General features: G+C 64.2%; 1 long non-coding RNA gene and 3 gene segments (V, D, J or C); 3 read left to right on the top strand and 1 right to left on the bottom strand.

Moving 5' to 3' along the window:
* The window catches only part of LOC125104252 (uncharacterized), a 337467-nt gene extending 334413 nt beyond the window's left edge, over positions 1 to 3054 (bottom strand). The window contains exon 1 of the long non-coding RNA XR_007128623.1: positions 3009 to 3054. This is a non-coding gene — a long non-coding RNA (uncharacterized LOC125104252). The remainder of the gene's footprint in view (positions 1 to 3008) is intronic.
* Positions 1 to 13577, top strand: part of LOC125104225 (immunoglobulin alpha-2 heavy chain-like) — a 401593-nt gene that overhangs the window by 271013 nt on the left and 117003 nt on the right. The window contains 1 exon segment of the C gene segment in view: positions 1952 to 1998. Within this exon segment, the coding sequence occupies positions 1952 to 1998 (47 nt within the window).
* LOC125104224 (immunoglobulin heavy constant gamma 1-like) overlaps positions 1 to 13577 on the top strand; it is a 233152-nt gene that overhangs the window by 162470 nt on the left and 57105 nt on the right. Inside the window, 1 exon segment of the C gene segment in view lies at positions 2997 to 3054. Within this exon segment, the coding sequence occupies positions 2997 to 3054 (58 nt within the window).
* The window catches only part of LOC125104221 (Ig mu chain C region membrane-bound form-like), a 141148-nt gene that overhangs the window by 126358 nt on the left and 1213 nt on the right, over positions 1 to 13577 (top strand). Inside the window, 6 exon segments of the C gene segment in view lie at positions 2039 to 2045; positions 2250 to 2286; positions 10632 to 10949; positions 11026 to 11364; positions 11625 to 11942; positions 12043 to 12375. Of these exon segments, the coding sequence occupies positions 2039 to 2045; positions 2250 to 2286; positions 10632 to 10949; positions 11026 to 11364; positions 11625 to 11942; positions 12043 to 12375 (1352 nt within the window).

Raw genomic sequence — 13577 nt, 5'->3', positions numbered from 1 at the left:
TGCATGAGCGCATCTGCTGCTCTCACGCGGCTGTGGGAGCCTGTGTGGGTCTCCGCCCCCCTGAAGGCCACAGCCGGTGAACCTGTGGGTCCCAGTGCCCAGCCCAGGTCTGACACATGCGGTCAGGGGAGAGCAGCCCCACAGGGGGAGACACGGCCCCTGTGGACCGTTGTGCCCTGCCCCCTGAGCCCGCCCCCAGCCACGGATGTGCAGAGCTGGGAATCCTCCTCCAGGACCCGCAGCCCCGGCAAACCAGCACAGCCCTGGACCCCAGCAGCCTATTCATGGGGACAGTGAACAGGCAGAGTCCCCAAGGGAGCTGCCCCTGGGTCCACAGATGTGGCCAGAGGGAAGGTGGCCTCATGGGCCAAGTCTCGGGCAGGCCCCCCAGCGCCCGGCTGGGGATTGGCCATGGACCTGCATGTGGCCCTGCCAGCGGTGGCCATCGGCCTTCTCGGACCACGTGTCTAGGAGGCAGGTGGCCTGTGGGCACAGCCCTGGGTCTACTCTTATTTCTGAAAGATAAAAGGAAAACGGACACAGGAAGGCCTCTAATATTCTATTATTGTTACTGCTGGTCACTTGTTTGCCGCTGAGTCAGGAATGGCCGGAGGTTGGGGGTCTGTGGTGCCACCCCTCCCCCTCCTGCTGTAGGGTCCTTGGGGTTTTGGCTGAGCCAGGAACCACAGTGCTAACTGGAACCACGGTGATTCACAACCCTACAGAAACCCCGCAGGGGAGCACTCCAGCAGCGGAGGGGGGCCCTCCTGGTCCCAGCACACCCGCCAGTTGGCAGGGGGAAGCCCAGGAAACCTGGGGGAGGGGTGCTTAGCCGCCTCAGAAGGCGAAGGGACTTTGCAAGTGGACATGACGTGACCACGGGGACAGCCTGGGTCATCGACAGGATGAAGGAGGCGTGGTGTGCACAGCAGCCTGGATACCGGGGGAGGGGATGGGAGCTTGGTTGGGGCCGGGCAGGGCGCGAAACCCTGGGCCCCGAGTAGTGACGGCCATTACAAGGCTATGAGGGGAGACCGTGACCTCAGGACCAACGCGATTCAGGTGCCAGGGGGACATCTAATGCAGGGCCAGCGCTCTGGGGGCAGGAGGGACGGTGCGGGGGCACGGGGAGGGCCATTCCTTCCAGCAGACAGCAGGCTTTCCGGCCCCTGCGGCTCCCTGGGGACCTTGGCTGGGCAGGGGGTTCTGTGGGCCCCAGCACAGCCCAGAGCACTGTGCAGATGCTTACTCGGGCACCTGGGGCCAGTGCACACCAGTCACCGTCTCCTCGGCTGCGTCTGCTACCCACCCTGAGGGCAAGTGTGCTGCTGTTTCCACTCGAGGGGGAGGTCAAGGGCGCTAGGAGGTCAAGTGGGTCTTTGTATGGGAGATGCAGCTGGGCAGAGACTGTGCTCCTGGGATTTGGTTTACTGGGGCCAAGGCTCCCTGGTCACTGGCTTCTCAGGTGAGTCTCTGTGGTAGCAGCTCTGTGGGCGCGGGGCCAGGCACCTGGGGCCGGCCGCAGCTCTGAGCCCAAGGTCCAGCCTGGGGCCTTGCGGGACCGCAAGGTCCCCACTGGGTCCCGGCCCCGTGGGGACTGGACTCAGAGCTGGCAGAGCCCCTGGGTGGCAACCAAGCTGAAGGCCAGGCAGACAGACGCCCCGGGCTCAGGCGTTGGTGGGAAGGGGAAGCGTGGGGCCCGGCTTTCTGTATGCAGGGGCTGGGTGGCTGCACCAGTGTGGCCATGACTACTTGGATGTCTGGGGCCATGGAACCCTGGTGACCGTCTCCTCAGGTAACTGCAACCCTCCCTGCCTCACTCAGGCCCTGGGGGGTCCATCTGGGGGCAGGGAAGCCGGCGATGTGGGCTGCGTCCTCGGGCTCCGAGGTGGACTGTGCGGGCCGGGAGGGTTTCTGTTGGGGGAGAAGCAGGGACTGTGTCCCTATGCAACGCTTTTGGTTACTGGGGCCAGGGTACCCTGGTCACCGTGTCCTCAGGTAAGACGGCTTCCCGCTGGCCCTTTGTCCCAGCCCCGGAGCAGAAGGTTCCCGAGACCCCCAGGGTCTGTGGGGCCCACTCTAGCGGGGGCTGCCTCTGCGACTCTGGGGGGCCTCTCTGTGGGGTGGGGAGCGGGACCAGCAGAGCAGTCTCCGCGTCTGGGGTGCGTCCACTGTGGCCGGGCGGCCAGGCGGGGCCAAGGTTTTTGTACACCCCTTAACGGGGCCTCTGGCAATGTGACTATTTTGAGTACTGGGGCCAGGGAACCCTGGTCACCGTCTCCTCAGGTGAGTCCTCCCGGCCCTTCTCTCCTCTCTCTCTGGGGCTTTTTGCTGCATTTGGGGGAGAAAATGAGGCTGTCTGGGTCTGGGATCTGGGAGTACCAGGGGAAGGGAAGGGGCCAGCGGCCAGCGGCTCCCCGCCATCCTGGCACTCAGCCTCCCTTGCCTCCTGGGCCGCCCTGTCGGCCTCACCGGCTGGGGTTTGAGGTCTGAGGCTCTAGCCAGGCCGGACTTCTTGTCCGGAGTTCCCGCACAATTGTCACATTGTGACAACTGGCTTGACAACTGGGGCCAGGGGGCCCTGGTCACCGTGTCCTCAGGTGGGTCCTCAGCCTCCCCACTCTGGCCACACTTGGGGGGATCAGGCTGTCGGGGTTTCTGGAAGCCAGGACGGGGACAGGAACGGGGGCCTGGTGACCACCCTGCCCTGAGGACGGCTGCACTCAGAGGCAAGGCGGCTCCTTTGGCTGGTCTGTCCATGTAGTCTTGGGGGCCACGGCGACTGTGGTGCGATCGGTGGAATCGGGGTCTCTGCGGCTATGGCCCTTGGGGCAGATTGGACCTCAGAGTCCCAGTTAGGGGCTTGCAGCTGGGCGGCCCAGGTGCTCAGTGCCCTGGCTTCTGTGGGGCCCGGAGACCATTCCAGCCTCTGAGTCAGGGCGAGGCCGGGCCAGGCCCCCGGGGTTTTGGTGGGGTGTGGATGGCGATTTCACCAGTGTGACTACTACGGTATGGACTACTGGGGCCAGGGGACCTCGGTCACCGTGTCCTCAGGTAAGACTGGCCCTGCCATGGCCTTTATTTTCTGCTCCTTTCTGTGGGGTTTTCTGAGCACCGATGGCCGGTCCTTGGGACAGGCCCCCCGGGGCAGGCTGGCCGGGAGAGGACGAGGACCAGTTGATTTGGGGACTTCCAAGCCTCTTGATTTTCCAGGGCCGTTCTAAAACTAGAATCCTGCCGGCAGGCCCCGGGCAGGACCTGAGCCCCTGAAGAGGGGGCTGGAGGCTGGGCCGGCCACGGGTGGGCCAGGACCCCCAAGGCCGCAGGGCCACCTGGCGCTTAGAATCCTGGGGTCGGCTAGGAACGTGCACGGCCGGCTGTGTGTGCAGGAGAGGGGAGGGCTACGGGTAGTGGGAGACTGGGCTGGGAACCAGGAGAGCGGTTCCGGCTGGGCTGTTTAGGATTCCTGGTCGGGGACAGAGCCCTCCGGGCAGGGAGGGACACTGAGGGGCAGGTCTGGGGCCCAGGGAGCTGGGCTCTGCGCTGTCAGCCTCCCCGGGAGCGTGGCTTGCCCCTGCTAAGCGTATGCGCTCTCAACACAGAAGGACAGGACATCCCTGAAGGGTTTCTTTTCTCCTGAGAGAAATCGCTAAACAACGGTGGCTTTAAAATGTCGGAGATTTTCAAGTGTGTTCGACTTTTTAATTGTATCAGGCGATTAACCTGCCAGAATCTTATCTTTCTGGAGTCGATACGAGAAGGCGGCCCCCGCCACAGCTGAGTTTTGACGATGATCAATGAAGTTTATCTTTTGTTTAATTCAGCGATTCAGGAAGCGGCAGAGCCGTGCTGGTGGGGGCAGGGCCGGGCCGGGGCAGGCCGGGCAGGTGGCAGGAAGCAGGTCGCTGGGACCGTCTATTTTAGGAAGCAAGAAAACACACTTGCAAATTCATAGTTTGTGGTTAGCAGAAGTGGTTTTCGGGTGGTTTTGCCCAGCCCCAGGGGCCAGCGCGGCCTCCTGCAAAACAACACCTGCGCAATTTGCATTTTCTAAAATAAACCCGAGAGGCCGGCAGGAGCCCGAGCTTCCTTTTCTGACTTTCCGAATTTAATCTCTCGGTCTCAGCTCACCGACGTCTGAATTACACTCATTTCCAAAGTAAGACGTTGAGGACATCCAGCTGGTCTCAGGGACGGTTTGCAGCGCGTTCCTGTAGGGTTTTCTGAGTCAGGGGTTCCGGGTCGTTGACCCCAAACCGCCCTCTGGTGCCCCGAAGCGCGGTTTTGCGATCTCTGTGTCCGTGTTCTAAGACTTTCTCTTTGTGAGGGAGAGGCACGGCGGTGCCCTGAGGAGGTGGCCTTCCCGGCAGCCTGTTCGCAGACCTGTTTTCAAGCATTCCTGCGGGGACAAATTTTAGAGGAAACGAGTGATTGTCCTGAGTGGTTTCAGTGAAGTTCTTGTTGGACTAAGAGGAAGCCCCGTCAGGTCTCGAATCAGAAAGGAACTCTGCCAGGCTCCCGCGCCGATGGGGCCCCGTGGAGGGCCCGCCTGGCCCCCCAGCCCGCCGTGGCTGGGGGTCTCCCCGGGCCCGCCGTCGCTGGGCGTCTCCCCGGGCCCGCCGTGGCTGGGGGTCTCCCCGGGCCCGCCGTCGCTGGGGGTCTCCCCGGGCCCGCCGTGGCTTCTGCCGCCAGACCAGGAATTCTCCCAAGACCCCCACAGTGACCAGGGAGCCCAGCTGGTAAGAGAGAAGCTTCTATTTCCTGTTTTGGCTTCTGGGAGTGAGAGTCCGTCTTTAGCGTCAGCTCAGTGAAACAATGAGGTTTATTTGTATGGGTCCCAGCGACCAGGACCAGCGTCTGGTCTCTCTGTCTGACTTTCTCTAAAGACCGTTTCAAGGACACAGCTGGAAGGGCTCCCCGAGGCTTCTTGGCTCTGGATCCCTGTGGCTCAGACGCTGGAGCACAGGAGTCCCAGTTAGGTTTTCGGTTGTAAACGCGGCCCCAAGTGTGGGGCCACCGGCCACCGCCGCGAGGGGCTTTCTGACAGAGCAGAACGAGAAGTGCAGATTCAGCGAAGACTTGTTTCTGGCCCTATGTAATGACGATTTTTATTTAGAGGAATTTAGCTAAAGTGGGGGCCGACTTTACACTCCGAAGGCAGGAGGTCAGCTCAGGCGAGTGCCCAGGAGGGTGCAGGCCGGACGGGCAGCATCGAGCGCCCCTCTCAGCCCAGAAGCAGCACTCCCTGCTCTAGAGCAGGGACGCAGGCTTTCCACCGGTGACAGTGAACCCTCCTCCATCCTTGCAACGTGTCCTGGTGAATCTTAACTGGCCAGGAAGCGTTTTACCCAGGACACTGACGGAGTGACTGCTAGTGCTTGGGCACCAAGAGCAAGCTCAGCCTGGGGTCACAACCAAATAGGGGGTCCTAGTGGAAAATCCACAAGGACACACAACTGTGGAACAGGCAGGGCTAAGCACCAGAAGGTGTGGACCCAGAGCCAGGCCCAACAGGACTGGATTCCTGGGTGAGCTGGCTTTAGCTGAAAGGCACGCAGATCCAGAGCTCTGAAATTTTCTAGCCTGTCCCGGGACCGGACTTTCCGGGACTGCAGGACCCAGTCAGCTGAGCTAGACTAAGCCAGATTGAACTGGCACTTCTGGGCTGAGCTGAACTGAACCAGGCTGGGTGAGCTGGGCTGGGCTGAACCACGTTGGGTGAGCTGGTCTAAGCTACATTGAGCTGGGCTGAGCTGACCCAGGCTGGGTGAGCTGGGCTGGGCTGGGCTGCACTGGGCTGAGATGGGCTGAGATGGGCTGGGCTGGGCTGAGCTGAACCGGGCTAGGTGAGCTGGGCTGGGCTGGGCTGGGCTGAACCAGGCTGGGTGAGCTGGGCTGAGCTGGGCTGAGATGGGCTGAGCTGGGCTGGGCTGGTCTGACCCAGGCTGGGTGAGCTAAGCTGAACCAGACTGGGTGAGCTGGGCTGAGATGGGCTGAGATGGGCTGAGCTGGGCTGGGCTGAGCTGGTCTGGGCTGGGCTAGGCTGACCCAGGCTGGGTGAGCTGAGCTGGGCTGGGCTGAGGTGGGCTGAGCTGAACTGGGCTGGGTGAGCTGAGCTGGGCTGGGCTGAGATGGGCTGAGCTGGGCTGGTCTGACCCAGGCTGGGTGAGCTGAGCTGAACCAACTGGGTGAGCTGGGCTGAGATGGGCTGAGCTGGGCTGGGCTGGGCTGGGCTGAGCTGGTCTGGGCTGGGCTAGGCTGACCCAGGCTGGGTGAGCTGAGCTGGGCTGGGCTGAGGTGGGCTGAGCTGAACTGGGCTGGGTGAGCTGAGCTGGGCTGGGCTGAGATGGGCTGAGCTGAACTGGGCTGGGTGAGCTGAGCTGGGCTGGGCTGAGATGGGCTGAGCTGAGCTGGTCTGACCCAGGCTGGGTGAGCTGAGCTGAACCAGACTAGGTGAGCTGGGCTGAGCTGGGCTGGGCTGAGCTGGTCTGGGCTGGGCTAGGCTGACCCAGGCTGGGTGAGCTGAGCTGGGCTGGGCTGAGGTGGGCTGAGCTGAACTGGGCTGGGTGAGCTGAGCTGGGCTGGGCTGAGATGGGCTGAGCTGAGATGGGCTGACCCAGGCTGGGTGAGCTGAGCTGAACCAGACTGGGTGAGCTGGGCTGAGATGGGCTGAGCTGGGCTGGGCTGGGCTGGGCTGAGCTGGTCTGGGCTGGGCTAGGCTGACCCAGGCTGGGTGAGCTGAGCTGGGCTGGGCTGAGGTGGGCTGAGCTGAACTGGGCTGGGTGAGCTGAACTGGGCTGGGCTGAGATGGGCTGAGCAGAGCTGGTCTGACCCAGGCTGGATGAGCTGAGCTGAACCAGACTGGGTGAGCTGGGCTGAGATGGGCTGAGATGGGCTGAGCTGGGCTGGGCTGAGCTGGTCTGGGCTGGACTAGGCTGACCCAGGCTGGGTGAGCTGAGCTGGGCTGGGCTGAACTGGGCTGAGCTGAGCTGGACTGGGTGAGCTGGGCTGGGCTGGGCTGAGCTGAACCGGACTGGGTAAGCTGGGCTGGGCTGGGCTGGGCTGGTCTGGGCTGGGCTGGGTGAGCTGAGCTGGGCTGGGCTGAGGTGGGCTGAGCTGAACTGGGCTGGGTGAGCTGAGCTGGGCTGGGCTGAGATGGGCTGAGCTGAGCTGGTCTGACCCAGGCTGGGTGAGCTGAGCTGAACCAGACTGGGTGAGCTGGGCTGAGATGGGCTGAGATGGGCTGAGCTGGGCTGGGCTGAGCTGGTCTGGGCTAGGCTAGGCTGACCCAGGCTGGGTGAGCTGAGCTGGGCTGGGCTGAACTGGGCTGAGCTGAGCTGGACTGGGTGAGCTGGGCTGGGCTGGGCTGAGCTGAACCAGACTGGGTAAGCTGGGCTGGGCTGGGCTGGGCTGACCCAGGCTGGGTGAGCTGGGCTGAGATGGGCTGAGCTGGGCTGAGCTGGGCTGAGCTGGGCTGGGCTGGGCTGGTCTGGGCTGGGCTGGGCTGACCCAGGCTGGGTGAGCTGAGCTGGGCTGGGCTGAGCTGGGCTGAGCTGGGCTGAGATGGGCTGGGCTGGGCTGGGCTGGGCTGAGCTGACCCAGGCTGGGTAAGCTGGGCTGAGCTGGGCTGAGCTGGGCTGGGCTGGGCTGGGCTGGGCTGGGCTGAGCTGACCCAGGCTGGGTGAGCTGGGCTGAGCTGGGCTGAGCTGGGCTGGGCTGGGCTGGGCTGACCCAGGCTGGGTGAGCTGAGCTGGGCTGGGCTGAACCAGGCTGGGTGAGCTGGGTTGAGCTGGGCTGAGATGGGCTGACCCGGGCTGAGATGGGCTGAGCTGGGCTGAGCTGGGCTGGGCTGGGCTGGGCTGGGCTGACCCGGGCTAAGCTAGGCTGAGCTGGGCTGAGCTGGGCTGGGCTGGGCTGGGCTGGGCTGAGCTGGGCTGAGCTGAACCAGACTGGGTGAGCTGGGCTGAGCTGGGCTGAGATGGGCTGAGCTGTGCTGAGATGGGCTGGGCTGGGCTGGGCTGGGCTGGGCTGGGCTGACCCAGGCTGGGTGAGCTGAGCTGAGCTGGGCTGAGCTGGGCTGAGCTGGGCTGGGCTGACCCAGGCTGGGTGAGCTGGGCTGAGCTGGGCTGAGCTGGGCTGGGCTGGGCTGGGCTGAGATGGGCTGACCCGGGCTGAGATGGGCTGACCCGGGCTGAGTGAGCTGGGCTGAGATGGGATGACCCGGGCTGAGATGGGCTGACCCGGGCTGAGTGAGCTGGGCTGACCCAGGCTGGGTGAGCTGGGCTGGGCTGGGCTGAGCTGAGCTGAACCGGGTTGGGTGAGCTGGGCTGAGCTGGGCTGAGATGGGCTGGGCTGGGCTGACCCAGGCTGGGTGAGCTGGGCTGGGCTGGGCTGGGCTGGGCTGGGCTGACCCAGGCTGGGTGAGCTGAGCTGGGCTGGGCTGGGCTGACCCAGGCTGGGTGAGCTGGGCTGAGCTGGGCTGAGCTGGGCTGGGCTGGGCTGGGCTGGGCTAGGCTGGGCTAGGCTGGGTGAGCTGGGTTGAGCTGGGCTGAGATGGGCTGACCCAGGCTGAGATGGGCTGACCCGGGCTGAGTGAGCTGGGCTGACCCAGGCTGGGTGAGCTGGGCTGGGCTGGGCTGAGCTGAGCTGAACCGGGTTGGGTGAGCTGGGCTGAGCTGGGCTGAGCTGGGCTGGGCTGAGCTGGGCTGGGCTGGGCTGACCCAGGCTGGGTGAGCTGGGCTGAGCTGGGCTGAGCTGGGCTGGGCTGGGCTGGGCTGGGCTAGGCTGGGCTAGGCTGGGTGAGCTGGGTTGAGCTGGGCTGAGATGGGCTGACCCAGGCTGAGATGGGCTGACCCGGGCTGAGTGAGCTGGGCTGACCCAGGCTGGGTGAGCTGGGCTGGGCTGGGCTGAGCTGAGCTGCACCGGGTTGGGTGAGCTGGGCTGAGCTGGGCTGAGATGGGCTGGGCTGGGCTGGGCTGGGCTGACCCAGGCTGGGTAAGCTGAGCTGGGCTGGGCTGAACCAGGCTGGGTGAGCTGGGCTGAGCTGGGCTGAGATGGGCTGAGATGGGCTGGGCTGAGCTGGGCTGGGCTGGGCTGAGCTGGGCTAGGCTGGGCTGAACCAGGCTGGGTGAGCTGGGTTGAGCTGGGCTGGGCTGGGCTGGACTGAGCTGGGCTGGGCTGACCCAGGCTTGGTGAGTTGAGCTAAGCTGGGCTGGGTTGGGCTGGGCTGGGCTGGGCTGGGCTGAGCTGAGCTGAGCTGGGCTGGTCTGACCCAGGCTGGGTAAGCTGAGCTGGGCTGGGCTGAACCAGGCTGGGTGAGCTGGGCTGAGATGGGCTGAGATGGGCTGAGCTGGGCTGGGCTGAGCTGGTCTGGGCTGGACTAGGCTGACCCAGGCTGGGTGAGCTGAGCTGGGCTGGGCTGAACTGGGCTGAGCTGAGCTGGACTGGGTGAGCTGGGCTGGGCTGGGCTGAGCTGAACCGGACTGGGTAAGCTGGGCTGGGCTGGGCTGGGCTGGTCTGGGCTGGGCTGGGTGAGCTGAGCTGGGCTGGGCTGAGGTGGGCTGAGCTGAACTGGGCTGGGTGAGCTGAGCTGGGCTGGGCTGAGATGGGCTGAGCTGAGCTGGTCTGACCCAGGCTGGGTGAGCTGAGCTGAACCAGACTGGGTGAGCTGGGCTGAGATGGGCTGAGATGGGCTGAGCTGAGCTGGGCTGGGCTGGGCTGACCCAGGCTCGGTGAGCTGAGCTGGGCTGGGCTGGGCTGAGCTGGGCTAGGCTGGGCTGAACCAGGCTGGGTGAGCTGGGTTGAGCTGGGCTGGGCTGGGCTGGACTGAGCTGGGCTGGGCTGACCCAGGCTTGGTGAGTTGAGCTAAGCCGGGCTGAGCTGGGCTGAGCTGGGCTGAGCTGGGCTGAGCTGACCCAGGCTTGGTGAGTTGAGCTAAGCTGGGCTGGGCTGGGCTCAGCTGGGCTGGGCTGACCCAGGCTGGGTGAGCTAGACTGGGCTGAACGGGGCTGATTGGGCTGAGCTGAGGTGGCTGAGCTGGACCAGGCTGGGTGCATTGGGCTGATTAAACAGGGTCACTGAGCTGGTCCAGCCAAAATGGACTGGCTGAGCTGTCTTGGCTCAGAGGAGCTTGATGTCCTAGTTTGGGCTGGATTCACCTGCAATGGGCCACGTGTGAGTCCAAGTTGTCACATACACACCGTCCCCTAACCCTAGCTGCACTGGCCAGGGGGCTCCCCTCCATGCTGTCTGCGTCACAGACAGCTCGTGGGGCTTGGGGCTGAGCACAGCAGCCTGGCTCCCGTGTCTCGGAGGGAAAGCAGTGCTGGCCGAGCCATCCGGAGCCAGGAGCCAGGGTACCAGAGTGCTCACGAGGCCACGGAGACCCCAGCTTCCCACAAGTCCAGAGCTAGGCTTCTGCAGCTGGGTGGGGGGCGTTGAACCTCCCCTTCCCGGCTGGACTTGGCCTCAGCCCAGCTGCCCGTTGCACTGTTGGTCAAGGCTGGGAAGGCTGTGAGGCCAGCCCTTGTGGCAGTGGGATGAGGGGGCCGTGGGGCTGGCTCTGGCCCGCCTGGCAGAGTGTGGGGAGAAGACATCTTCTCACTCACCTCCTGTCCCTCTGTGGTCCTCAGAGAACCCATCCTCTCCAAACCTCTTCCCCCTCATCACCTGTGAGAGTTTCCAGTCCGATGAGACCCTGGTGGCCATGGGCTGTCTGGCCGGGGACTTCCTGCCCAATGCCATCACCTTCTCCTGGACCTACAAGAACGACAGTGAGGTCGGCAGCCAGGACATCAAGAACTTCCCTTCGGTTCTGAGAGAGGGCAAGTATGTGGCCACCTCTCAGGTGTTCCTGCCCTCTGTGGACGTCCTCCAGAGCTCCGAGGACTACCTCACATGCAAGGTCAAGCACACCAAGGGTAACAAATTCGTGAAAGTGCCCTTCCCAGGTGAGAGCCGGGCCCTCCTCCCGCGGCTGGGTGGGCAGGGGGAGGCCGGGGGCTGACGCCTGGTCCCTCCCTGCAGTGACCGTAGAACTGCCCCCCAACGTGACCGTCTTCATCCCGCCCCGCGACGCCTTCTCTGGCAACGGCCGGCGCACGTCCCAGCTCCTGTGCCTGGCCAAGGGCTTCAGCCCCAAGCAGATCTCCGTGTCCTGGTTTCGTGACGGGAAGCAGCTCACATCGGGCATCGACACGGGCAAGGTGGAGGCTGACGGGAAAGTGTCCGGGACAGTGACCTACAGAGTGCTCAGCACGCTGACCGTCACCGAGAGTGCCTGGCTCAGCCAGAGCGTGTTCACCTGCCAAGTGGAGCACAGCGGTGTGACCTCCGAGAAGAATGTGTCCTCCGTGTGCACCTCCAGTGAGTGCTGGGCCCCGGGGCAGCCCCTCGGGCTTGGGACCCCTCACGTGCACGGCGTCCACTCGGGCCGGCCCCTCCCCGAGCCTTGGCTTCCCAGAGCGGCCAAGGGCTGGGAGGTAGGGCTCAGCGTTCCTCTCTGGTGGGTCCCTGGGGCTCAGGACGGCTCAGGGTGAATGCATCCTGTGTTCTTGGGGACAATCCCCGCCTTTGCCTGGCCGCGCATCCGGCCGGTCGCTGACACAAATTCTCTCCTGCCCTAGACTCAGCCGTGGGCATCAGCATCTTCACCATCCCACCCTCCTTTGCCAGCATCTTCCTCACCAAGTCGGCCAAGCTGTCCTGCCTGGTCACAGACCTGGCCACCTACGACAGCCTGACCATCTCCTGGACCCGCCAGAATGGCGAGCCTCTGCAAACGCACATGAACATCTCTGAGAGCCACCCCAACATCACCTTCAGCGCCATGGGGGAGGCCACGGTCTGTGTGGAGGACTGGGAGTCGGGGGAGCAGTTCACCTGCACGGTGACCCACACAGACCTGCCCTCGCCACTGAAGAAGACCATCTCCAGGCCCAAGGGTAGGGTCCGTGCCCCCTCTGCCGCGGGACTCTCCTATGGCCTCTGGTGGTCTCTCCCCAGCGGCCCCGGCCCGAGCTCACCCCGTCTTTCCTCCCACAGGGGTCCCCAAGCACATGCCGTCTGTGTACGTCCTGCCACCAAGCCGGGAGCAGCTGAGCCTACGGGAGTCAGCCACGGTCACCTGCCTGGTGAAGGGCTTCTCTCCCCCAGACGTGTTTGTGCAATGGCTGCAGAAGGGGCAGCCCGTGCCCCCCAACACCTACGTTACCAGTGCTCCGACGCCCGAGCCCCAAGCCTCTGGCCTCTACTTTGTGCACAGCACCCTGACCGTGAGCGAGGAGGACTGGAGCGCTGGGGAGACCTATACCTGTGTAGTAGGCCATGAGGCCCTGCCCCACATGGTGACCGAGAGGAGCGTGGACAAGTCCACCGGTAAACCCACCCTCTACAACGTGTCCCTGGTCTTGTCTGACACGGCCGGCACCTGCTACTGACCGCTGGGCCGCTGGGTCCCAGCCGGTGGATCCACAGCCCCTGGCTGACCCGTCGCTGTGTGTGCGTGTGTGTCCACTAACCTTGTCAATGGGGCAACGTGTGACCTTTTATCAAAATCAGAAATAAAAACATCCATTCGAAAGACACTCCTCCTGAGTAAGCGATGCTCTCGCCTGCCGGGGTCACAGCCGTGCTGTCCCCGCCCCCAGCCCACCCTCCACCACCGTCCCTGCCCCCACCCAGCCTCTGGAAGTCCCTGTGCTCCTTGCAGACCGAGGCCACGCTCACCGCTCCTGTAGCTGCTCCCACGACCACAAGTGTGCAACACACACACACCTGCACACACAGACATGATGCACGCGTGTGGATGCAGACATGGACGCACCTGCGTGTAGACACATGGACACACACGTGTGCACACACACCCACACGCGTGGACATATACAGACGCACGCCCTCGTCTACACGCGTGCACACACACTCACGCATGTGGACACACATGCACACAGACAGCTGCACACGGGTACACACATGCACAAACGTCCTCGCTTATCCACACGCGGACACGTACAGACACGTGCACACAAAGAAACAAGGACACGTGCACACACAGCCACACACACGGACACACATCTGCACATACATGCACACAGAGACACGTACACACACGCATGTGCACACGTATACACACCTGCACGCGCAGGTGCCAGCCCTTGCACACCCGGGGTCCCTCTGTCTGGAACGGCTGTGTCACTCTGCGGGCTTAGTGCCCAAGCTCTGCTTGTCCCTCTGTCTCAGCTTGAAGGTCTGGACTCTGGCTGCAGCCACCATTCCCAGGCCCAAGGCCAAGGGAAGTCCTTGCCCATGCCCAGGCTCTTGAAGGCAGCAGAACCCCAGTGCCCACAGGTGAACGGGGCCAGGCTGCTTCTGACAAAGCCCCAGGGCCTGGACATCGGCCCCAGAGGCAGGGAGGCTGTCCCTGGACGCTTCTCCTTGCAGGGGTGACTGCAGAGGGCCTGGTCTGAGTGGAGAGCCCCCGCAAACACCCAGCCCTGGAAATAGTGGGAAATGAGGCCCCAGGAGCAGGCGTGAGGGGTACAGACCTGGTGGGCGGGGAGGGGCAAGGGTCCCAGTGGGAC

This window comes from Lutra lutra, chromosome 7 (genome assembly GCF_902655055.1).
Source record: "Lutra lutra chromosome 7, mLutLut1.2, whole genome shotgun sequence".
Classification (NCBI taxonomy): domain Eukaryota; kingdom Metazoa; phylum Chordata; class Mammalia; order Carnivora; family Mustelidae; genus Lutra; species Lutra lutra.
Note: the sequence above shows the minus strand (reverse complement) of the source record. Positions and strands in the feature narration are given on the sequence as shown.